The sequence below is a fragment of the Sminthopsis crassicaudata genome, chromosome 1 (assembly GCF_048593235.1).
Source record: "Sminthopsis crassicaudata isolate SCR6 chromosome 1, ASM4859323v1, whole genome shotgun sequence".
Classification (NCBI taxonomy): domain Eukaryota; kingdom Metazoa; phylum Chordata; class Mammalia; order Dasyuromorphia; family Dasyuridae; genus Sminthopsis; species Sminthopsis crassicaudata.
Window position 1 is genome coordinate 444,737,449 of NC_133617.1, and position 23,535 is coordinate 444,760,983.

A 23,535-nucleotide genomic window follows, 5' to 3' on the forward strand; every position below is an offset into this window, starting at 1 on the left:
TAAAGCAGCCTTTCAGAAAATGGGTGTAGGATAAAACTTTGTACCACATCTCTAGATATGATCTATAACATACATGTCCTAAAAGTAAAAGGTCTTATCATAAACAAATGATGAGAGTAAGGAATTAGTTATTTACCTTTCAGATCTACGGATAAGAGAATGTAAAAACAACAAAGAAAAAGAGGATCACAAAAGATAAAATGGAAGATTCTGATAGTACAAAACTTTAAGGTTTTGCTTAAAGAAAACCAATATAGTTGAAAAATAGAAGAGAAATAATTACCTAAGGGGAAAAAAATCTTTGCTACTAATTTCTCCTTGATGAAGACCTAATATCAAAGATATAAAAGGAACTTACTCAACTGTATAAGAATAAGAGCCATTCTCCCAACAAATGATCAAAGGATATGAACAATTTTCAAGAAAAGCAAGCTATCAATAATCCTATGGAAAAATTAAATATACAAAAAAAAATTTAATTATTGTCAAAGCAATTATCAACCAAGATTCTAAAATTTCAATAATTAATTATACTATCTAATTCCTGACAGAATCAAGAAAGAGATGATTCATATTTCTGGTCACGGCCTATGCTTTGTGTAATGATGCAAAATAAAACAACTACATGTTTATTATAAATTTTCTTTTTTTCCCCAATAGGAGTAGTGGGAAGATGGTTCAAATACATGTGCAAGTTTGTGCATACACACACACACACACACAATAAGAGTAGTGGGAAGATGGTTCAAATACATGTGCAAGTTTGTGTATACACACACACACACACACACACACACACACACACACCCAACTCACCATAATTTTAGGACAGTCAATCATCATGCAATATTACTGTTACGTTCTTCTGGTTCTCTTTATTTCACTCCATATCAATTTTTCCAGGTTTTTCTAAGGTCATCCTGCTAATCATTTAAGAGTACAAACCATCCTATCAGAATCAATTACTATGACTTGTCTGACTATTCTCCGAAATTCAGGGGCATCAAAAAAATATTTTTGCACATGTGGGTCTTTTTCTTTCTTTCTTTTTTTTTACTCTTTGGGATAAGGACCTTTAGTGGTATTATCTAGTTATGTAGTTTTATAACAATTTGGACATAATTCCAAACTGCTCTCCAGAATGACTGGATCAATTCACAACTCCAGAAACAGTGCATTAGTCTAAATTTTCTCACATCCCATCTAAAACCTGTCGTTTTCCTTTTCTCTCATATTAGCCATTCTGATAGGTGTCAAGTGATAGGTGATTCATAACTGTTATACATTTCTCTAATCAATAGTGATTTTAAGCATTTTTTTCATGCCAACTATTAGTCAATTTGATTACTTCATCATTACTTTTTTTTCATATCCTTTTAGTATTTGTTAATTAGGGAATAGCTTTTGTTTTTATAAATTTTATTCAATTCTCTATATATTTTGAGGAAAAAAAGGCCTTTATTGGAGAAATTTACTATAAAATTCTTTCAGTTATACTTACTATGTACTTCCTTTTATCCACTTTCCCCTACTCTCTCTTGCTTTCATCTTGTCTATCCTCAAGTGTTTACTTTTGACTATTGTGCCCCCAATCAACCTTTCCTTTATAAGCTCCATTCTCCAACCCTTTCCTCCTTTATCCTTCTTCCTCTTAGTTTCCTATATTGCTACTATTAAATAATAATCTGTACCTAATTGAGTGTTATGTTATTCTTGGTTTCAAACAATTCCAATGAAAATAAAATTCATTCAGGGCAGCTGGGTAGAGCAGTCTATAACCAGTCCTGAAATCAGGAGGCCCTGAGTTCAAATATGGCCTCAGACACCTAACACTTCCTAGCTGTATGATCCTAGGCAAGTCACTTAACCCCAATTGCGAATAGGTGGATGGAGGGAAGAGGGAGAAAGACAGACCAGACCAACAGACAGACAGAAAGAAAGAGAAAATAAAGTTCATTCTTGCCAATACCTCCCATCTTTCCCTGAAGCATAAAAGCACTTTTATGCCTTTAATATGTCAACTATTTTATCCCATTCTACCTCTTTCCTCTTCTCCTAGTGCAATCTTCTTTCACACTCCTTATATTTTTAGATATCATCTCATCATATTCAACTTCTATCTGTGTCCTCTATATATACTCTTCTAACTGCCCCAATAATTCAGAATTTCTAAAAAATTATAGCTATCATTTTCTCAGATAGTAATATAAACAGTTTAACATTATTAAGTTATCTGATTTCTCTTTCCTAGTTTCCTGTTTAAACTTTTCTTGAGCAAAATAGATAACTTTGACTGCATTAAATTAAAAGTTTTGTACAAACAAAACCAATGCAGCCAAGATTAGAAGGGAAGCAGAAAAACTAGGATCAGGGTCTCTGATAAAGGCCACATTTTAAAAATATGAGAATTGATTCAAATTTACAGAATACAGAATAGCCATTTCCTAATTAATGAATGATCAAAGGATATGAACAATTTTCAGATGATGAAATTAAAGCCCATTTCTAGTCATATAAAAAAAAAATGCTCTAAATCACTTATTGATAAGAGAAATGCAAATAAAAACATCTCTGAGGTACTACCTCACACTTATCAGATTGGCTAAGATGATAGGAAAAGATAATGATAAATATTGAAGGAGATGAAGGAAAACTGGGACACTAGTGCATTGTTGGAGTTGTCAAATCATCCAACCATTCTGAAGAATAATTTGAAACTATGCCCAAAGGCTCAAAAACTATGCATATCCCATGCATATTCTTTGATTCAGCAGTGTCTCTATCCCAAAGAAATCATAAAAGATGAAAAAAAGATCAAACATGTGCAAAAATGCTGGTACCAACCCTTTTTGTAGTGGCAAAGGACTGGAAATGGCTAAATAAACTATGGCATATGAATGTAATGGGATATTATTATTCTATAAGAAAGGATGAGTTGGCTGAATTTCAGAAAAGCCTATACAGACTTATATTAACTACAGTTGAGTGAAGTGAGCAGAATCAGGAGAATATTGTATACAATAACAACAAATTTATATCATAATCAACTATGATGGACTTGGCTCTTCTCAACAATGTGGTGAATTCAAGGCAATTCCAATAGACTTCTGATGGAAAATGCCAATCACATCCAGAGAGAGAACTGTGGGCACTGATTGTGGATGGAAGCATAGTATTCATTCATTCTTTCTTTCTTTCTGTCTGTCTCTTTCCTTCCTCCCTCCCTCTCTCCTTCCTTTCTTCTTCTCCTTTTCTTCAAATATTTAAAATGTTTAAATGGATTGTACATATTTAACCTATACCAGACTGCTTGCTGTATTAGAGAAGGGGGAAGTAAAGTAGGAAGAAAAATTTAGAACACAAAGTTTTAAAAAAAAATGAATGTTGAAAACTATCTTTGCATATATGTGGGAAAATGCTATTTAAAACAAAACAAAACAAAAAAAAAAAAACCTTCTCATGAGTCCTATATCTGAAAATCAAATTCTCTATTAAGCTCTAGTCTTTTCAGTTTTCTATTTCATTGAATACCCATTTTTTCCCCTAAAAAATTATACTGTTTTGCTAGAGATTATTCTTGCTTGTAATTCTAGTTCTTTTGCCTTCTAGATGATCACTTTCCACGCTCTCTAATACTTTCATATAGAAACTATTGCCTGGACATCATATGTCCATGATCTATGAACTATTTTCTTGTGGCTGCTTATAATACTTGGGAGCTCTGAGATTTGGTTTTAATATTCTGAAGAGTTTAACATTTTGGAATCTCTTTTAGGAGGTGATCAATGGATTTTTAAAAATTTCTATTTTACTTTCTAGATCTAAAATATCAGGAAAGTTTTCATTGATAATTTCTCGGAAAAAAAAAAACAAAACACCACACCTTTCAGATAATCCAATAATTCTTAAATTACTTCTCCTGGATCTATTTTCAGGTCAGTTGCTTTTCCAATGAAATATTTAATATTTTCCTCTACTTTTTTTTTCATTCTATTGATTTTTGTTTTATTGTATCTCAATGGTTCATGGACTCAGTCCAATTCTCATTTTTTAAGGAATTATTTTCTTCAGCAAGCTTTTGTATTTCCTTTTTCATTTAGTAAATTCTACTTTTCAAGAAGTTATTTTCCTCACTACATTTTTGTGCTTCTTTTCCCATGTGACCATTTCTGCATTTTAATGAGTTCTCTTCAGTGGCTTTTTGTGCCTCTTTTACCAAATTTTGTCTACTCTTTTTTTTTTAAGGTGTTATTTTCTTCATATTTTGGGGGTTTTTTTGCCAAGCTATTGTTTTCATGACTTTCTTGTATCACTCATTTCTCTTCCCAATTTTTCTTCTTATTTCATTTTTTTAAAAATGGGTAGTTCTTTCAAAAATTCTTTTTGGATCTGAGACCAATTTTAGTTTTTCTTTGAGGCTTTGGATGTAGCAATTTTAACTTTGTCACTGTCTTCTGAAATTGTTCTTTTTTTGTTACCACAGTAACTTTCTATGGTAAAGTTCTTTTTTTTGTTTGTTTACACATTTTTTTCAGACTATTCACTTTTAACTTTATTTTTAAGTAAGGTACTGCTCCTGGGATAGAATAAGGATTATGGAGAAGGCCCATTTTCCCAAACTTTTGGGTTTCGTACAGCTATTTTCAGAGATAATGGTAAGAATCTGTAAATATTCAGTTCATTCAAGATAGTATGATCTAAGGATGGGTATAATTATTCCTCTCTTGGCCTATGTTCTGATCTGTGAGTGACCGACCACAAGCACTCGTTTGTTCCTTGGATCAAGGTCCCTGCTCTTATGTTGCTGTAATCTCCTTGTTAGTGTTTTATTTAAAAAATTTTCATCACTACTCATTATAGAAATGAGTGTAGAGTTTTGTTTTTGCTCTTTGTAGCTTTAGTTTTCAAAATAATATTCATATCAAATAAGGATTGTTGTAGGATCATTTTTTTAACTCTTTGTATAGTACTGGAATTAATTGTTTTCTAAATGTTTGGTAGAATTTGCTTGAAAATCCATGTACTGTGGTTTTTTGTTTTTGTTTTTCCCTTTAGGAAAGTCATTGATTGCATATTCAATTTTTCTTCTAGGTATTATCTAAGGAGGGGTATAATTACTCCTCTCCTGGCCTATATTCTGATCTATGAGTGACCACAAGCACTCTTTTCTGCCCTGGATCAAGATCCCAACTCTTAGTCTACATATGGTAAAAGGGTCAGAAAGAGTTAATAGTCCCATCGCTGTCTAGTGGGTGTGGGTGCACAAGCATACCAGAGATTGTGGCTGGTACAACCAACAGTTCCAGAGGGATCACCACTTACCACTAAGGTTTGCAATTGAATTACTGGGTTGTGCCACTCTCAACCCAATGCAACAGACTTTTCCTGTCAACTTTCTAAGTTCTCTTGGACTGGAAAGTTGTTTCACCCCAACCTTTTGTAAGTTCTGCTGCTCCAAGATTCACTTTGAGGCATTATTTTCCAATAACTTTAGAGAAACTGGGAGACTTCAGGCAAGTCCCTCCAATTGGTAAAAACTTACCAATATAATCATGTGTTTTGTGGGAATTTTCTGTTTTGTTTTTGATATGGTCAATTGTTAATAAGTTTTCTTAATATTAAACCAGTCCTGTATTCCTAATATAAATCCCATTTGATATGATCTCTGTGATATGTTGCTATAATCTCCTTGCTAGTGCTTTATTTAATTTTTTTTAACACTATTCATTATACAAATGTGTCTACAGTCTTATTTTTGCTCTTTGTAGCTTTAGTTTTCAAAATAATATTTATATCAAACAAGGAATTTGGTTAGGACCAAATTTTTTCCCCTAACTCTTTGCATACTACTGGAATTAATTATTCTCTAAATGTTTGGTGGAATTTGTTTGAAAATCCAGGTACTACTGTGTTTGTTTTTCCTTAGGAAGCTCACTGATTGCATATTCAATTTTTCTTCCTAGACTTCAATTTCTCTTCCTAAGGTTATGTAAGTATTCTATTTCCTTTTCTGCTAATCTGAGCAATTATATTTTTGTAACTATTCCACTATTTCACTTAGCTTGTCAATTTTGTTGGTTTGTAAATGGGAAAAAAATAGCTCCTAATAATTGTTTTAACTAATCTTCACTGGTTGTACATTCACCTGGTAATTTGATTTTCCTTTGTTTAAAGTAACCAATGGTTTTGGAGAGGGAAATGGACAACCATTCCAGAATCTTCATCATGAAAATCCAAAATGAAATCATAAACATATTTGCACATGACTGAAACTGAACATTTTTGCTGTTGTTTTTTTTCATTAAATCTTCTGCTTTAAGTTCAATGGTTTTTTGAGTTTCAATTTATTCATTTCACCTCTGATTTTGACAATTTCTTTTGGGGGGTTCAATTTGGAATTTTTACTTTGTCTTTTTTCTAGTTTCTTTTTCTTTAGTTGCATGTCCAATTAATTGATCTGCTTTCACTATTTTGTTGATGTAATTAGTCAGAGATATACATTTCTCCCCAAAATACTTTTTTTGGCTACTTTCAAAGAACTTTGATATGTTATCTCATTATCATCATTCTTTTTAATGTAATTATTGATTTTTGTATGATTTGTTCTTCGACCCACTCTTGGAGATTAGTTTTCTATTAATTTTTAAATCATGCTTTCAATCATGCTTACTGAATATCATTTTTATATTGCACGGTTATGAGATTTATTTTGTCTCTACATGGTTAAGTTTTTGAAGATACCAGCTTCAGCTGAGAAAAGAGGAGGAAGTGATCAAAAGCTAAATGGGGGACAGGGTAAAAATTCTCAACCAATTTTCTCCAGAGGCATATCATATCTAATTCTTCTAAAATTTTAATGTTTAGATTTGTTTAAGTATGGTAAACTGAAATTTTCTACATTTTATTGCTCCTTTTCTCTTCAAACTCATTTACTTTTTTCTTCCAAGAATTTGGACACAATGCCATTTAGTACATATATGTTTGGTACTGATACTCAAAGGCAGTTTTCAGACAAGATAATCAAAGCTATCTATTTTCCTATGAAAAAATGCTCTGAATTACGACTGATTAAAGAAATGCAAATTACAATAACTCTGAGCTTCCATCCCACACCTATGAAATTAATATGAGAGAAAAAGAAAATGCCAAATATTGGAGGGGATGTGGGAAAATTGATATAATAATGCACTGTGATGAAATTGTACTCAACCATTCTATAAATTGGAACTATGTAAAAGGACTATAAAACCCACAATTCTACTACTAGGTCTGTACCTCAAAAATCAAAAACAAAAAAAAGAAAAAGGACTAATATGTATCAAAAGTATCTTTTAGTGATGGCAAAAAAGGAAATTGAGAGGATGTCCATCAATTGGGAAATGGCTGAACAAGTTGTTGTATATGATTGTGATTTTGTACTATTGTGCTAGAAATGAAAATCTTAAGAAGAATTACATAAAATGATGTTAAGTAAAATGAACAAAACCATGAGAATACAGAAACAACAATTATGTTATGACGATCAGTTATGAATGAATTAATAACTGAATGATTTAGCTATTGTCAGAAATATAATGATCTAGATCAATTCCAAAGGATAGCATCAAAAATGCTATCCATCTCCAGAGAAAGTACTCATGGAGTCTGAATAGAGATTGAAACATATTCTTTCTTTACTTTCTTAATTTTTTTTTTGTCTGTGTTTTCTTTCACAACATGGCTGACATGGAAATAGGTATGTGCACAAATGTAATTTATATAAAATTGCTTGCCTTCCCAAGTGAAGGGACATGAAAATTGAGAACTGAAAAAAAATTTTAAAACAAATTTTAAAAACTGTTTTTACATGTTAATACAGGGGAAATAAAAGTATTAAATCTATTTTTTTTTAAAAAAAGAAAAAGAGTAAGAAACAGAAGAAAATGCCAACAAAGTCCCAAAGACAGTATGGGTGGAAAGAAAATAGGAAGTAAGATAAAGTAATTTAATACCCACAATGCAGATCACATTTATGTATTAAATGAGAAATTAAGATTCTGAAGAAATATCTATGTAGTATATTTTTATTTCTCTGTGTACAAGTGCAATGGACATTTGCTGCATGAAACAATAAGGTAAAATGGACATTAACTAAAGACCACCACTTATAAGAATATTTTAAATAATTTGCAAATACTGGAAGTTGGTATCTCAAATTTAAGTCTTAGCCAATAGCTAAAGAGGTGATATACTGAAAAAAATTTAAAGACAAAAAGTTGTAGTTATATGGAAAAATGGCTCTCAGTTTCTCTTTGAACAAGCACATAAAGAAGTTAGAAGAGTTAATGTAACACTATACATCCATAGACAAAGCATTTTGATTTGGGTAGCCCAAATTCTTTTTCTACTCTTGTTGCTAGCATTTCTAATATTTTACTGAATTATATTAGTGATAATAGGTTTCCTTATTTCACTCCTGATCTTACTTGAAAAGGCTTCTAGTTTATGGCTACTCCAAATGATGAGATAATATATGGTCAATAGATAGCAGAAAAGCATAAATGGAATTGAAAATTAATAAGCAATTGGGAAATGTATGTGAGAAAACATCAGAAGACAAACATACAAATAGATTGCTATGTTCTGGAAGAAATAATAAAAGGAATAATTCAGATCACTAAAATGAATAAAAAAAAAAAAAAAAGCCCAATAATGCCATTTACCACCATATAAATAACTTACCTCTCTTGCAGCACAGTCATGTGGAGCTTCTTCTTTATTTACTTTTCCCTTTGGAAATCCCCAACCTGATTTTGCTAGATAACCTTGAACCAATAATACCTCAAAAAACAAACAAAAAAAAAACACAAATAAATATAATTTGTTGAAGTTCATATAAGAAATGTCTAATTTCTGTATTTAGTATTGTGCCCGGAACAGGAATCACTTGATAATACTTTGTCATTGATCCACCACAAGGAAAATAAAGCATCCTCAAATAAAACAAGAATTGTTTGGGATTTTTCCATCAATTAAGATGTCATCATAAAGATCTGAAATGGAATTTAATGATTTTCCTAAATAAAAAGTTAAACTACCAATCAGTAGTGAAGTAAAAAGGTAATTTGTCATTATTTTTTCTTCCTCAGCATTTGATACTTAGTCCCAAAGAACCAAACTACCAAAACCAGGAGACTACTATTAAATGAAAAGTTGAGGGAAGAAGAAAAATATAATGCAGGATTTCACTCTCTTTTTAGAATTCAATAGTATTATTTTAAAACCTCAATTCAGAACAGTAATATAAAACACATATATTTAATTAAGCTAAAACGTTACCCAAATTAAATACTAGTTAGTTCATTTAAAATAGTGCATATGATTCCAATAGACATGGGAAAGAAAATGCCATCTACTTTTACCTTTTTTTGCTTTTTCTCTCTCATGGTTTTTTCCTTTTTCACAATATGACAAATACAGAAATAAGTTTAAAATGATTATACCTGTATAATTCATATGAAATTGCTTGATGACTTGGAAAGAGTGAAAGGGAGGGAATTGAAAAAATGTGGAGCTCAAAATCTTACAAAAAATGAATGCTGAAAACTATTTTTACTTGTAATTGGAAAAATAAAATATTCTTGAGAAAAGAGAAGGAAAAAATAACGTATATGTCATCTTGATTCTTAATTTCACTCACATTTTCAAGTGTTTCATCAAGAATAATTGCACCATATGTTGGTACTCCCATTTTATATTCCTTCCATTCATCTAAAACTTTTTGCACATCTTCACCTTGAGGCAATAAAAAAGGACAATGACTGAAGAGTAGAAGTAATGTCAAGGAAGCCAATCAGTTTTTCAAAAAAATAAAAAATATGTACACACACACACACAGAGTATACAGACAAAAGAAATAAAACCATTCACATGAAATATATATATATATATATTTTTAAATCCTATCAAATTAACTTTTAAAAAGCCTCACTCTTGGATGTATCATGGTTAATTTTTTATATATTTTTTTCCCTTAAGATAGGCTATAATCAAAAACAATATTGAGGATATATACAATTGGAAGTGAACAACACATAATAGATGCCCTAGTATGTCTGAGTTACTAATAGAATAAGATAAAGGCTTTGAAAGAATTTATGTAGGTACTGTATATCCTGCTAGCTTGCTAAAATTATTCAACCAACTTTTTCATTGAATCTCTATGATTTTCTACATATATCATCTAAAAGTTTTATTATTTAATTATCCATTCTGATTCCTCAATATCTTTTTCTTCTCTTAATCGTATTGCTAGGATTTCTAATATAATATTGAATTATTTTTTTAATGATAATAGGCACCCTTGCTTTATTCCTGATCTTATATAAAAAGCTTACCACCATTTATAAATAATAACTGACAATAGCTAAGGTACATACTTATCATTTTAAAGAAAAATCAACTTGTACAACTATGCTTTCATTTAATAGGAATGAACATTTTAAAATAAATCACTAGAATTTTGTATATAACCAACAAAACCTTGCTGGAAGAGATAGTAAGAGATACTCCATATAAAATGTAGATTATGTAAAATACTAGGAATTGTATCTGAGAATACAGGAACTATATAAATAAGATTATAAAACACTTTTTATAGAAATTAAGATTTATACAATTAAAATTAGTAAACTAATCTACTGTCATCCAAATTAAATTATGAAAAAAATCATTCTTTTGAGCTAGGAAAAAAATAAAATTCACTTGGAAGAACAAAAGATCAAGAATATAAAAGGACTTAATGAAAAAATATATAAAAGAAAAAGGTTTAGCAGTACTAAATTTTTTTTTTTTTTGCACTGAGGCAATTGGGGTTAAGTGACTGGCCCAGGGTCACACAGCCAGGAAGTGTTAAGTGCCTGAGGCTAGATTTGAACTCAGGTCCCTCCTGACTTCAAGGCTGGTGCTCTATCCACTGTGCCACCTAGCTGCCCCTAGCAGTACTAAAATCTTAAACTAAATTATAAGGCAGTAATTATGAAAACTATCTGGTTCTGGCTAAGAAAGGTAGATCAATGGAACAGAATAAATATACAATACACAGTAGTAAATTATTATACAGTGATCTTGTGTTTGGCAAATGTAAAGATTTATGTTTCTAGGATAAGAATATACTATTTGTTTAAAAAAAAAAATGGTTTAAAAAACCAGAAAGCAGTCTGATAGAAATTAGATATAGAACAATATCTTACACCATTTATCAAGATATACTCAAAATGGATACATGACCTAGATAGAAAGATATAAATCATAAAAAATTAGAAGAATATGGGATATATTACCTATCAGGTAGTATACTTAATATTTAAATATACTTAAAATATACTTAATGAGTCTGATACGAATATGAATGAACAAAAGATAACAAAAGATGAAAAGAACAAAAGATAAGAGAACATTATGATATAAAATGGACAACTTATTACATTAAATTTTAAAATATTTTACAAATAATGTAGCCAAAATTAAAAGGAAAGCAGAAAAGTTTGAGGAAATTCCTATATAAACTTTCTTAGTGTATCATATCTTAAATACATAGAGAATTTTGTCAGATTTCTAAAAATATCACTAATTCCTCAAAGGATATGAATAGGCAGTTTCTTGATGAAGTAGTCAAAGCTACAAATAGCCGTATGAAAAAATGCTCTTAATCGTTACTGATTTGAGAAATACAAATTAAAACCACTTTATACCAATCAGGTTGGATAACATGACAGAAAAGTAAAATGACAAATGTTGGAGAAGATGTGGGAAAATTAAGACATTAATGCACTATTAATGGAGCTGTGAACTGATTCAAACATTCTGAAGAAAAATGTAGAATTACACCCAGTTATAAAACTATATAATCTTTAATCCACTAACAACACTATTAGTTGTTTACCAAGAAAATCGGGGAAAAAATTAAAACCTATATGTTCTAAAATATCTGTATCAGCTCTGTTTGTGGTAGCAAAGAAGTAGAAATAGAGGGAATGCTTGGAGAAAAGCTGAACAAATTGTGGTATACAGTAGTGATGAAATACTACCATGCTGTAAAAAATAATAGCTGCAGAAGAAGATTCTGGTTAGATGGCAGAGTAGGTCAGAAAATTCTAAACTCTCAATATCTCCCCCATAAACAAGACAAAATTACATTTCAGAGCGAATGGAGTGGTAAAAAAAAAAAACAAGAGTTGGGGAAGAACAATGTTCTTCCTGAGACAATCAGGGAAGATCCAGATACCAGGACAGGCTAACTTTTGAGTTACCTGGGTTAGAAAGTAGCCTCAAGCCCCAGTCATAGAAACTTTCATTTTCCAGAGTATAGGGAGCCAGACATCTATATAGGGGAAAACTGAAGGCACCTTAGCTGATAAGGAATAACAGCCCCAGCTGTATTCCTGAGTGTCTCTGGGAGAGAAGGAATTATCACTTTACAGAAGCAGCGAGGGTCAGAGGTACCTCATTTCCCTACTACACATCAAAAAGTTGATTACACTAACAGGCAACAAAGGAAAAAGAACCCAAACATAAAAAGTTACTTTGGGAATAGGGAAAATCTGGGTTCATCTTCAAAGGATATTGAAGTTTAAAAAATATAAAAGAAAAACCTCTTGTATTCCAAAAGAGTAACACTGAATACTTATTTGCTGAAAAAGAATTCCTAGGAGAATTCAAATGACTTTTAAAATCACATGAAACGGAAGGAAAAAAAACAAACCAAAAACAACAACAAAGAACTAAGTAAAACAAGATTATGAAAAGACAACCAACTAGAAGATTCATAGTCATAAAGGAAAAAAATGACTCTTGGAAAATTAAAACTGTCAAATTATAAGATCAAGCAATAATAAAACAAACTATAAAGAATGAAAAACTAGAAAATAATGTGAGAAATCTCATGAGAAAAACAATTCTGGAAAACAGATCAAAAAGAGAAAACATAAGAATAATTGTACTACCTGAAAGCTATAATCAAAAAGAGACTCAGGATTGTTATCCAACTGCTTTGTCATTTAAAAATCAGATATTTATTAAGTACCTAATCCTCTCTGTTTCTTCATCAGTTAGACTAGATGACTTTAGAGGTCCCTTTCAATTCTAAATTTGTGAACTTTAAGTTCAGGACCTGATTCTTTTATTGTTTTCATATTCTTAGAGAGGATACTATATTCATATCACTCATATTCCTTGACTATCAATTGGAGAATGGCTTGATTTCTTATAATTTAGTCAATTCTCCACATATTTTAGAAATGAAGCTTTTATCAGAACCTTTGTATGTAAAAATGTTTCCCTCATTTATTACTTCCCTTCTAATTTTGTTTGCATTGGTTTTGTTTGTACAAAAAATTTTAAGCTTAATATAATCAAAATTATCTATTTTGTGATCAATAATGATCTCTAGTTCTTTTTTGGTCACAAATTCTTTCCTCCTCCACAGGTCTGAGAGGTAAACTATCCTATATTCTTCTAATTTGTTTACAATATCATTCTTTATGCCTAGATCATGGACCCATTTTGACCTTATCTTGGTATGTGGTATTAAGTGTGGGTCAATGCCCAGTTTCTGCCATACTAGTTTCCAATTTTCCCAGCTGTTTTTGTCAAATAGTGAATTCTTATAAAAAAAAGCTGGGGTCTTTGGGTTTGTCAAACACTAGATTTTTATACTTATTGACTACTTTGTCCTGTGACCCTAATTTATTCCACTGATCCAACTACTCTGTTTCTTAGCCAGTACCAAATGGTTTTGATGACCATTGATTTACAATTTAGTTTTAGATCTGGTATAGCTAGGCTGCCTTCATTTGATTTTTTTCCCCCATTAATTCCCTTGACCTTCTTAACCTTTTGTTCTTCCAGATGAATTTTGTTATTTTTTCTAGGTCAGTAAGGTAGTTTCTTGGGAGTCTGAATTACCAATCAGCTCTAAATAGATTAGTTTAGATAGTATTGTCCTCTTTATTATATTGGCATAACCTAACCAAGAGCATTTGATATTTTTCCAATTGTTTAGATCTGATTTTATTTGAGTGGAGAGTATTTTATAGTTTTGCTCATATACTTCCTGAGTTTCCCTTGGCAGATGGATTCCCAAATATTTTATACTATCAAGTTATTTTAAATGGAATTTCTCTTTGTATCTCTTGCTGTTGGATTTTGTTAGTGATATATAAAAATGCTGATTTCATTTTGTATCCAGCAACTTTGCTAAAGTTGATTATTTCTAATAGCTTTTTAGTAGAATCTGTGGGGTTCTCTAAGTACATTATCATACCACCTGCAAAGAGTGATAATTTGGTTTCCTCATTAACCTATTCTAATTTCTTTAATCTCTTTTTCATCTCTTATTGCCAAAGCTAGCATTTCTAATACAATATTGAATAGTAATGGTGATAGTGGGCAACCTTGTTTCACTCCTGATCTTACTGGGAAAGGTTCCAGTTTATCCCCATTATATATGATGCTTACTGATGGTTTTAAATAGATGCTACTATTTTAAGGAAAACTCCATTTATTCCTTTTACTCTCTGGTGTTTTTAATAGGAATGAGTGTTGGATTTTATCAAATGCTTTTTGTGCATCTATTGAGATAATCATATGGTTTTTGTTAATTTGGTTATTATAGATATAGTCAATTATGTTAATAGTTTTCCTAATATTGAACCAACCCTGCATTCCTGATATAAATCCTACTTGGTTGTGGTATATTATCCTGGGGATGATTATCTGTAATCTCATTGCTAATATTTTGTTTAAGATTTTTGCATCAAAATTCATTAGGGAAATTGGTCTATAATTTTTTCTGTTTTCAACCTACCTGGTTTAGTTATCAGTACCACATCTGTGTCATAAAAAAATTTGGTAGGACTCCTTCAATTTCTACTCTTTCAAATAGTTTATATAGAATGGGAATTAATGGTTCTTTAAATGTTTGGTATAATTCACATGTAAATCCATCTGGTCCTGGGGTTTTTTCCTCAGGGAGTTGATTAATACCTTGTTCTATTTCTTTTCCTGAAATGGTACTATTTAACCAACTTTCCTTCCTCTTAATCTGGGCAACTTATATTTTTTGAAGGTATTCATCCATTTCATTTAAATTAAGAAATTTCTTGGCATAAAGTTGGGCAAAGTAACTCCTAATTATTGCTCTAATTTCCTCTTCATTAGTGGAAAGTTCTCCCTTTTCATTTTTAAGAGTGACAATTCGATTTTTCCTCTTTTCTTTTTCTAATCAAATTTACCAAGGGTTTATCTATTTTATTGTTTTCTTCATAGAATCAATTCTTAGTTTTATTCATTCATTCATTAGGTTTTTTTTAACCTTTCAATTTTATTAATCTCTCCTTTTATTTTTAGAATTTCAAGTTTAGTATTTGATTGGAGGTTTTTAATTTGCTCTTTTTCTAGCTTTTTTAGCTACAAGCCTAATTCATTTATTTTCTCTTTCTCTATTTTATGCAAGTAAGCCTCTAGAGATATAAAATTTCCCCTTATTGCCACTTTGGCTGCATTCCACACATTTTGTTATGTCATCTCATAATTGTCATTCTCTTGGGTGGAATTATTGTGTCTATGATTTGTTATTTCACCCATTTATTCTTTAGGATGAGATTATTTAGTTCCCAATTATTTTTTTGGTCTATTTCCCCTGGCTTTTTATTGAATGTAATTTTTATTGCATCGGGTTCTGAAAAGGATGCATTTACTATTTCTGCCTTTTTGCATTTGAATTTGAGGTCTTTATGTTCTAATATATGGTCAATTTTTGAATAGGTTTCATGAACTGCTGAGAAGAAAGTGTACTACTTTCTGTCTCCATTCAGTTTTCTCCAAAGATCTATCATACCTAACTTTTCTAGTGTTCTATTTACATCTTTAACTTCTTTCTTATTTTGTAGTTTGATTTATCTAATTCTGAGAGAACAAGGTTTCCCACTATTATACTTTTGCTTTCTATTTCTTCTTGCAGCTCTCAACTTTAACTTCTCCTTTAGGAATTCAGATGCTACATTACTTGGTGCATATATGTTTAAAATTGATATTGCTTCATTATCTATGTTACCCTTTAGCAAGATATAATTTCCTCTGGAGAATAATAATGCTGATTAGGGGTAAGTCTCTCTCTCTCTCTCTCTCTCTCTCTCTCTCTGTGTGTGTGTCTCTCTCTCTCTCTCTGTATGTCTCTTTCTCTTTCTGTCTTTGTGTGTGTGTGTGTATGTGTGTGTGTGTGTGTGTGTGTGTGTGTGTGTGTGTGTGTGTGTGTGTGTGTTTATATGTATTTAGGGCAGCTGGTAGGATGATAAATCAGAATCAATCTCTAGAATTGGGATTTCAAATTTTAAACTGCATCTTGAAGGTTCAAAATCATTCCTGTATTGGTAAAAAAAAAATACTTTCTTTTTTCTAAGAAAGATAACTCACTATGAAAGCTAAGAAAGCTTTTTGGATCTCAAACAGTTCTTACAAATGACACTTTGTTTAGTCAAATGTAAATGAATCAGACACATGTGGAATACATTTCCTTTAGCATCCACTTGGGTTTTAAAATTAAAAGGAAAAAGTGCTTAAAAAAAAAAAAAAAAAAAAAAGATATAATTTCCTTCCTTACCTCTTAATTAGACCAATTTTTGCTTTTGCTTGATCTGAGATCAGCATGGCTACCCCTGCTTTTTTGACTTCACCTGAAGTATAATAGATTCTGCTCCAGGCTTTTACCTTTACTCAGCAAGTATCATCCTGCTTCAAGTATGTTTTCTGTAAACAACATATTGTATTGGCTTTTAATCTAGTCCACTATCCTCCTCCATTCTATGGGGGAATTTACCCCATTCACATTTATGCTTAAAACTAATTCTGCATTTCCTGCCATCTTATTATCCCCTGCTTATGCTTTTTTCCTTCCTTTCTCCCTTACTCCCCCGCTTCCCAGTATTAAACATATGAGCTTCACTTGCCTCATGCAGCCTTCCCTCTTTAGCCTCCCCTTTTCTTAATAAACCTCTCCCTTACAATTTCTGTATTCCCCTCCACTTAGCCTATCCCTTAGCTTTTTGTTTTTCCCCTCCCACTTTTCAATGAGGTGGGAGAAGTTTATTTGTAAACAGAATATGTCTAATATTCTCTCTTTGAGCGAATTCTGATGAGTAAAATTCACATTATGTTCATCCCCCTCCCTTCTTTCCTTTAATAGATTTCCTTTGCCTCTTTGTGAGATGTAGTGCCTCCACTTTTCCCTTTTTCTGGTACAATTGCCTTTCTACCTCTAAATCCCTTTTTCCCCCCATAAGGCTGGGGTTAAGTGACTTGCCCAGAGTCACACAGCTAGGAAGTGTTAAGTGTCTGAGACCAGATTTGAACTCGGGTACTCCTGAATTCAAGGCTGGTGCTCTATCCACTGCCCCACCTAGCTACCCCTAGATCCTTTTTTATATTATACCATAAAATCAAATTATACATGTACTCTTTATGTATACCCATAAGAGAAATACAATTCTCAAGAGTTCTTTTTGCCTTTTTATGCTTCTTTTGAGTCCTATATTTGGAGGTCAAACATTTTGTTTAGCTCTGGTTTTTTCATCAGAAATAAATGGAATTAACCTATTTCATTGAATGTCCAGCTTCTTCCCTGAAAGAAAATGCTCAATTTGGCTGGGTAAGTTATTCTTGGCTGCATACCAAGTTCCTTTGTCTTTCAGAATATCAGATTCCAGGCCCTTCGATCCTTTAATGTGGATGCTGCTAGATCCTGAGTAATCCTTATTGTGGCTCCTCTATATTTGAATTTTTTCTGGCTGCTTGTAGTATTTTTTCCTTGAGCTGACAGTTCTAGAATTTAGCCAACAATATTTCTTGGAGTTTTAATTTTGGGGTCTGCTTTCAGTAGGTGATCAATAAATTCTTTCAATGTCTATTTTACCTTTTGATTCTATGACATCTGGGTAGTTCTCTTTGATGATTTCCTAAAAAAATAATGTGTAGGCTCTTTTTTTCATCATGATTTTCAGGGAGTCCAATCTCTCCTAGATCTATTTTCCAGGTCTGTTATTTTGCCAAATAGGCATTTAACATTTTTTCCTATTTTTTCACTTTTTGGGTTTTGCTTGACTGATTCTTGGTGTCTGCTTAAGTCATTCATTTCCATTTGTTCAATTCTGGTTTTTAATGAATTATTTTCTTCACTTAATTTTTTAAATTTCTTTTTGCATTTGTCCAATTGAGTTTTTAAATGAGTTGTTTTTGTTCTATGGATTTTTTTTTCATTTTGCCAATTTTATTTTTTAAGGAGTTATTTTTTTCTAATTCACAATTTCTGTTTTTCAGGGAGTTGTTTTCTTTTTCCACTCTATCTTTTTAAAGGTTCTATGCCTTATCCAGGTCCTGTTGCAAAGCTTCCCTTTCCTTTCCCCATTTTTCTTCTAGCTCTCTTTTAAGATCCTTTTAAATTTCTTCTTATATGGTGGGGACCAGATCATATCCACCTTTGGGCTTTCATCTGGAGACAGTTTAGTCTCCTCAGGGTTTGAAATCTGCTCCCTTTCAGTATAGAAGCTATCTATAGTTAGAGCCCGCTTTGCCTTTTTATTCATAAAACAAATGAACAAACAAGCAAAAAATGCTGCAGTCTGCTCAGGGGGTAGTGAGGTATTTCCAAGCTGTCTCTATAGACAACAGGAAGTGAAAGGGCAGTAGGACGGCAGTGGCTGCACTGGGATCAGCATTTGCCCGATGAGATAATTCTTGGGTGTGGGGTGGGTGTGGCCAGGTACTGAGAAATTCTAGCATTTTGGGGTTATAGTGTTTAGCCTCTGTGTTTATAGCTTTTCTGCTAATCTACTAGCTTGCTGCCAGGGCTAAATAGCCAACACTGTAGTAGAGTTCTCCCCACAGATTTTCTGCTAGTGGAGAACATATCCCACCCCCCTCAGGTCTGCTCAGTGTGAGCTGTTCTCAGTGCTCTCACTGCCTATCTGCCCGAGTCTGTGCCTGGCCTAGCCCCGTTCTGTCCCCATGCGTAAGCAAAAACAGACCTTTTCTGGCGAATTTCAAGATTATCTTCTGTTAGTAATGTGTTGTACTCCCAATAGTTGTGGGTTCTGATAGTCAAGCACTAATTCAGAGGTCGTGTTTTGTAAAATAGTTTGAGGGTAGAGGATAGCTCAGAAAGATGTGTGTTCTCTCCATCATCTTGGCTCTGCCCCCCCCCCCAACATTCCTTACTTACACACACACACACACACACACACACACACACACACACACACACACACACACACCCTCAACCCACTAAGAAATTTTAGCTTAATAGTTATTGACCACCAACAGAAGTATCCTAGAACATTTTAAAATATAGTCAGAAACAAACAGAATATTACAGGAAATTTATATCTAGGCATATTCACATACTCACATTTCTATCAAGTGACAGATTAAAAAATACTGGGTTAAAAGAACAATTACAAGTGAAATTGTGAAGCAACAATACTTATTTCCTTTTTTTATTAACCAATATTAACTAATGTTAAATGGTTTTTGAAGAATGTATGGGGGAAGAAAAGGGAAAAGGTTAAGAAATATCTGTTTTATGAAAATAAAATTCACACAAAAAAATTCTTACATCAAAATAAATGTTTAAAGAACCAACCCCATGAAAAGATTGAAATCATTCTTTGCCTGAGAAAAATCTGCTTAGTGTCATTAAGTCATTACCAAAACTTTCTTGGGGCTATGACTATAAAAGACAATGAAGACTATTAACTATCAATTACTAATAACTCTTTCTTATTAACTATTTGTTCTACCTGGTATTTATTCTTGTTCCAATCTAATTGCATTCTATCAAAAGAGGAATCTTTCTGAAACAATGATTTGCTCATAAACTCTCTGTATTTGCATTCTCAATGCTGAACACAGGGCCTGGCATATAATAGATACTTAAAAAACTTTAAATGACTCCCTATTTGATCCATAGCAAATAACTCTTTAGTCTAATATTTAGGAACATCCACAATCAGATTTCAATCTATCTTTCCAGGTTCATATTCCATATTATATTTTACTTTGCCACCAAATAAGTAAATATACCTTGAACTTTCTTACTCTTAACCTTTTGCTCAAGTATTCTTTCTGAAATGTCCTTTTTTGCTAAATTAATGGCTATCTCATTTCCTCCATAAAGTTTTCTCTGAATAGTACAAGTTAAAAGTAAAATCTTCTCATCTGAACGCTTTAAAGTATATTTGGCAATTAATCATATGCTATAGCTTCAGACTGCTCCTCTATTTTGTCTTGAACTACTTAGTTTTTTTTACTGTTTAAAATATGTATTTATATCTAATCTCCACAACTACTGTAAATCAAGCAATTTACAATTGATAGCAGGAACCAAGCAGGACAGGAGACAGTAACTTGCTTGTTGGGTAGTATGCTATTCAAGTCATTTTTGACTTGACTGAGTTAAATGAAAAAATGTTTCTGATGGTTTCTTCATCTAACTAATGATGCTAATATGATTAAAGTAAACTTTTTTTAAAAAATTTGTATCAACAGAAATATGGATAGAAAATGAATCTATGATTTCACTGTAGTAAATGCCTGGATAAAGAAAAATTTCAAACAACAGTAAAAACAGACAAAGGCAGATGAGTTCATAGGCCAACTTTAACTGTTCTAAAAAAAGGAAAAAAAAGTTTAATTTCAACTCTCATGTAAAGTTTTCTTTAAAAAAAAAAAAAGCTTCAAGACAAGTTTCTTAAAGACTTAATTTTTTTCTTCCTCTCTTAAAGATAAACTAATGTTTTAGGTAGGTTATAATCCTTCTATACAAGATAAGGAAGAAAACTTTTTAGTGTTAACATTTTACTAACAAGAATAAAAAAATGATAATTACACTAATTTTAAAAAAGGATATCAGCTTTAGCAAAGTCTCTTATCCCACACTGAGGTAATCCTGGTGTGTTCTGCATGTAGAAATCCAAGTAAAACCAATGGGCAAGTTCAATCTGAAAGCATACTCGTATAGCATTGTCTCTTTCCTCACTGGGGATATGTAAAATAAATCGGCTGACAAAACAGAAACAAAAACAAGAAAAAAATTACATTAACAAATAGCAATATAGAGAAAAGAAACGCATTAATTAGCCTAGAAATAGGACCAATAACGCTGAAAGACATCAAAGGATTAACCAAAGACTTACTGACACAACACAGAAGCAGTCTTTGTCATAAAAGAAAGCTCTACTCCTCAGGAAATCCTAGTATCATTGTCTGAGAAGAGGTAGTCAGAAAAAGAAGGTGCTATATTTACCATATCATTACGTCATGATGCACAAGTTCAGATAAAAAGGTGAATGCTCATTTTAAAAGAAAAAAAAATCAAAATAAATTATTATAGAAAGAAATACTGGCAAAAAAAATTTTTTTAAATGTCCAAATGCTACTAAAATAATACCATTAACTCCACTTGCACAGCTACATTTCCAAGAATAAAGAATAAATTCACATTCATAAACTGAAATATCATAAAATTACCTGCAGAACCTATCACAAATACAAATAAGCTTGTGACTTGACCAAAATATAACTAAGTTGGCATATATTAAAAGAAAAATATTTAGTAAGCACTCTCTTATTAATAATTTTAGATTTCACCTCAAATCTAGCAAACTGACAAAAAGATGGTAAAAGAAACTGTCAATATTAGAAGACAAGTCCATGAATATGAGTGGAGACATGAATTGGTTCCCTTATAGAAAACAATCTGAAGTCATAACAGAAAAATGATCTTTGTGTGGAATGGAGAGATGAAAAATTTACAGTAATGTGTGAATTATTTTTCTTTATTTTCATTATTCCTGTGTTTCTCTATGACCTGTATAAGTACAAGATGTGCAGGCCTATATTTACTTAAATCTTACAGGCATATTTACTTAACCTAAGTTGATGACATTTATCAGTGTTTGATACTTCTCGATATTTAGTGGGCAAAACATGAAGGCCTAAGCCAGAAACCTTCCATTTCAATGGCTCTGGATAGCAACAACCCTTCTCCCCCATGCTCTCTTACTTGTGCTATAATCTCTTGTAACAAAATCTATAAAAGTTGTCTATAATTACTGATTCTTGGGCCCTCCTGCTGTGAATACTTTTTCTCATAGCTGGACTACCCTGCCTCTCATGAGATACTATAAATAAACAATCTTTCTGCTTTCTACTTTGATGATCTCTGAATAGTTACTTTGGGTAGGGGGTCTTCCTCGTCCCACACACCTTTGAAACCCTCAATCCCTACTAAGTATATGCCAAGCAGACCAAACAAACAAAAAAAAAAAAAAAAAAAAAAAAAAAGAGAGAGAGAGAAAGGAACTATATAAAAATATTTATAGTAGGACTTTTTATGGTGGAAAAAACAAACAAACAAAAACAAAGGGTAGAAATAATCTAAGGACCTACTAATTGAATGGCTAAACAAATTATGTCACATAACTGCCACTGTACAGTATATAAATGGGAGATAGTTATAAGTGAAGACAACCAAAAGAACAATTCACATACTAGCCACAACAATGTAAAGAAAAACAAAAAAATTAGCATTTAATTTTGATTGTTACTAATATTCCTTTCATGTTTTATTAGCTTTATCAATTAATAAGTTGTTTGTTTGTTTTTTTAATTTGGAACTATCAGTACTCAAATCAATGAAATCACTAATGACTACAGAGGACCACTGATTATATAAACAAACATGTATTTATTAATTGCCAGGTCTGGAGTCAGGAAATCTCATTTTTCTTTAAGTTTGACCCCAGATACTTACTAGGAATGTGATATAACGCAAGCCACAACCCAGTTTGCCTCAGTTTTCTTGTCTATAAAACGTACTAAAGAAGTAGCAAGAAAATCCCAAATGGGGTAAAATAATGTGGACTTTGAAACCAGTCCATTCTCTTCCCTAATCAGGAAAGAACCCAGAAGGTTATTATCAACTATAATAAACTACACAAAAGGAAGTTAGTTCTTGCAGACTATTCTGCTTAAATAGAAAGATGAAATCAACTCTGATCAACCTCCACAGTCTCAATCCTCTTCGAGATTCTCTTGATTAGTATATCTTTAGATAGGTTTGGGACTTGGGCAGCTAGGTGGATTCCACTTGGCTCCTCCTAGATCCTGTCTTTTTCCCTCCAAACTCCTTCCTGGTTCTTCCCCCTTTTGTCATAGAACTTACATTTAAAAGTTGTATATCCCAAAATGCAAGCTGCTCATTCATTTGATTCTGCAATGTAATTGCTTGAGCTAGTAAAGCTATTTATGTAAATAAATAGTATCCCTTTCCTAGGTAACTCCTTTTCAAGACTAAGCCTGATACTAGGTACTCTTTCTCCTCTCCTTCCCCCATAGTATCTTTCTGTTGGTGGCTTCAGTCTTCCTGGTTAGCCAAATTCCACTAGGGAATTTGTTTCCCTTTGTTATACACATAGTAAATCTGTAATGGATTTGTAATCTGTA

At 31.9% G+C, this 23,535-nt stretch overlaps 1 protein-coding gene across 3 annotated transcripts in view; it reads right to left on the bottom strand.

Moving 5' to 3' along the window:
• DCP2 (decapping mRNA 2) overlaps window positions 1-23,535 on the bottom strand; it is a 63,565-nt gene that overhangs the window by 31,365 nt on the left and 8,665 nt on the right. For all 3 annotated transcript variants that reach the window (XM_074280689.1, XM_074280687.1, XM_074280686.1), the window contains exons 2-4: window positions 20,939-21,090; window positions 9,680-9,807; window positions 8,722-8,820 (exon numbers count right to left, since the gene is read on the bottom strand). In XM_074280689.1, the coding sequence (XP_074136790.1) occupies window positions 8,722-8,820; window positions 9,680-9,807; window positions 20,939-21,090 (379 nt within the window). The remainder of the gene's footprint in view (window positions 1-8,721; window positions 8,821-9,679; window positions 9,808-20,938; window positions 21,091-23,535) is intronic.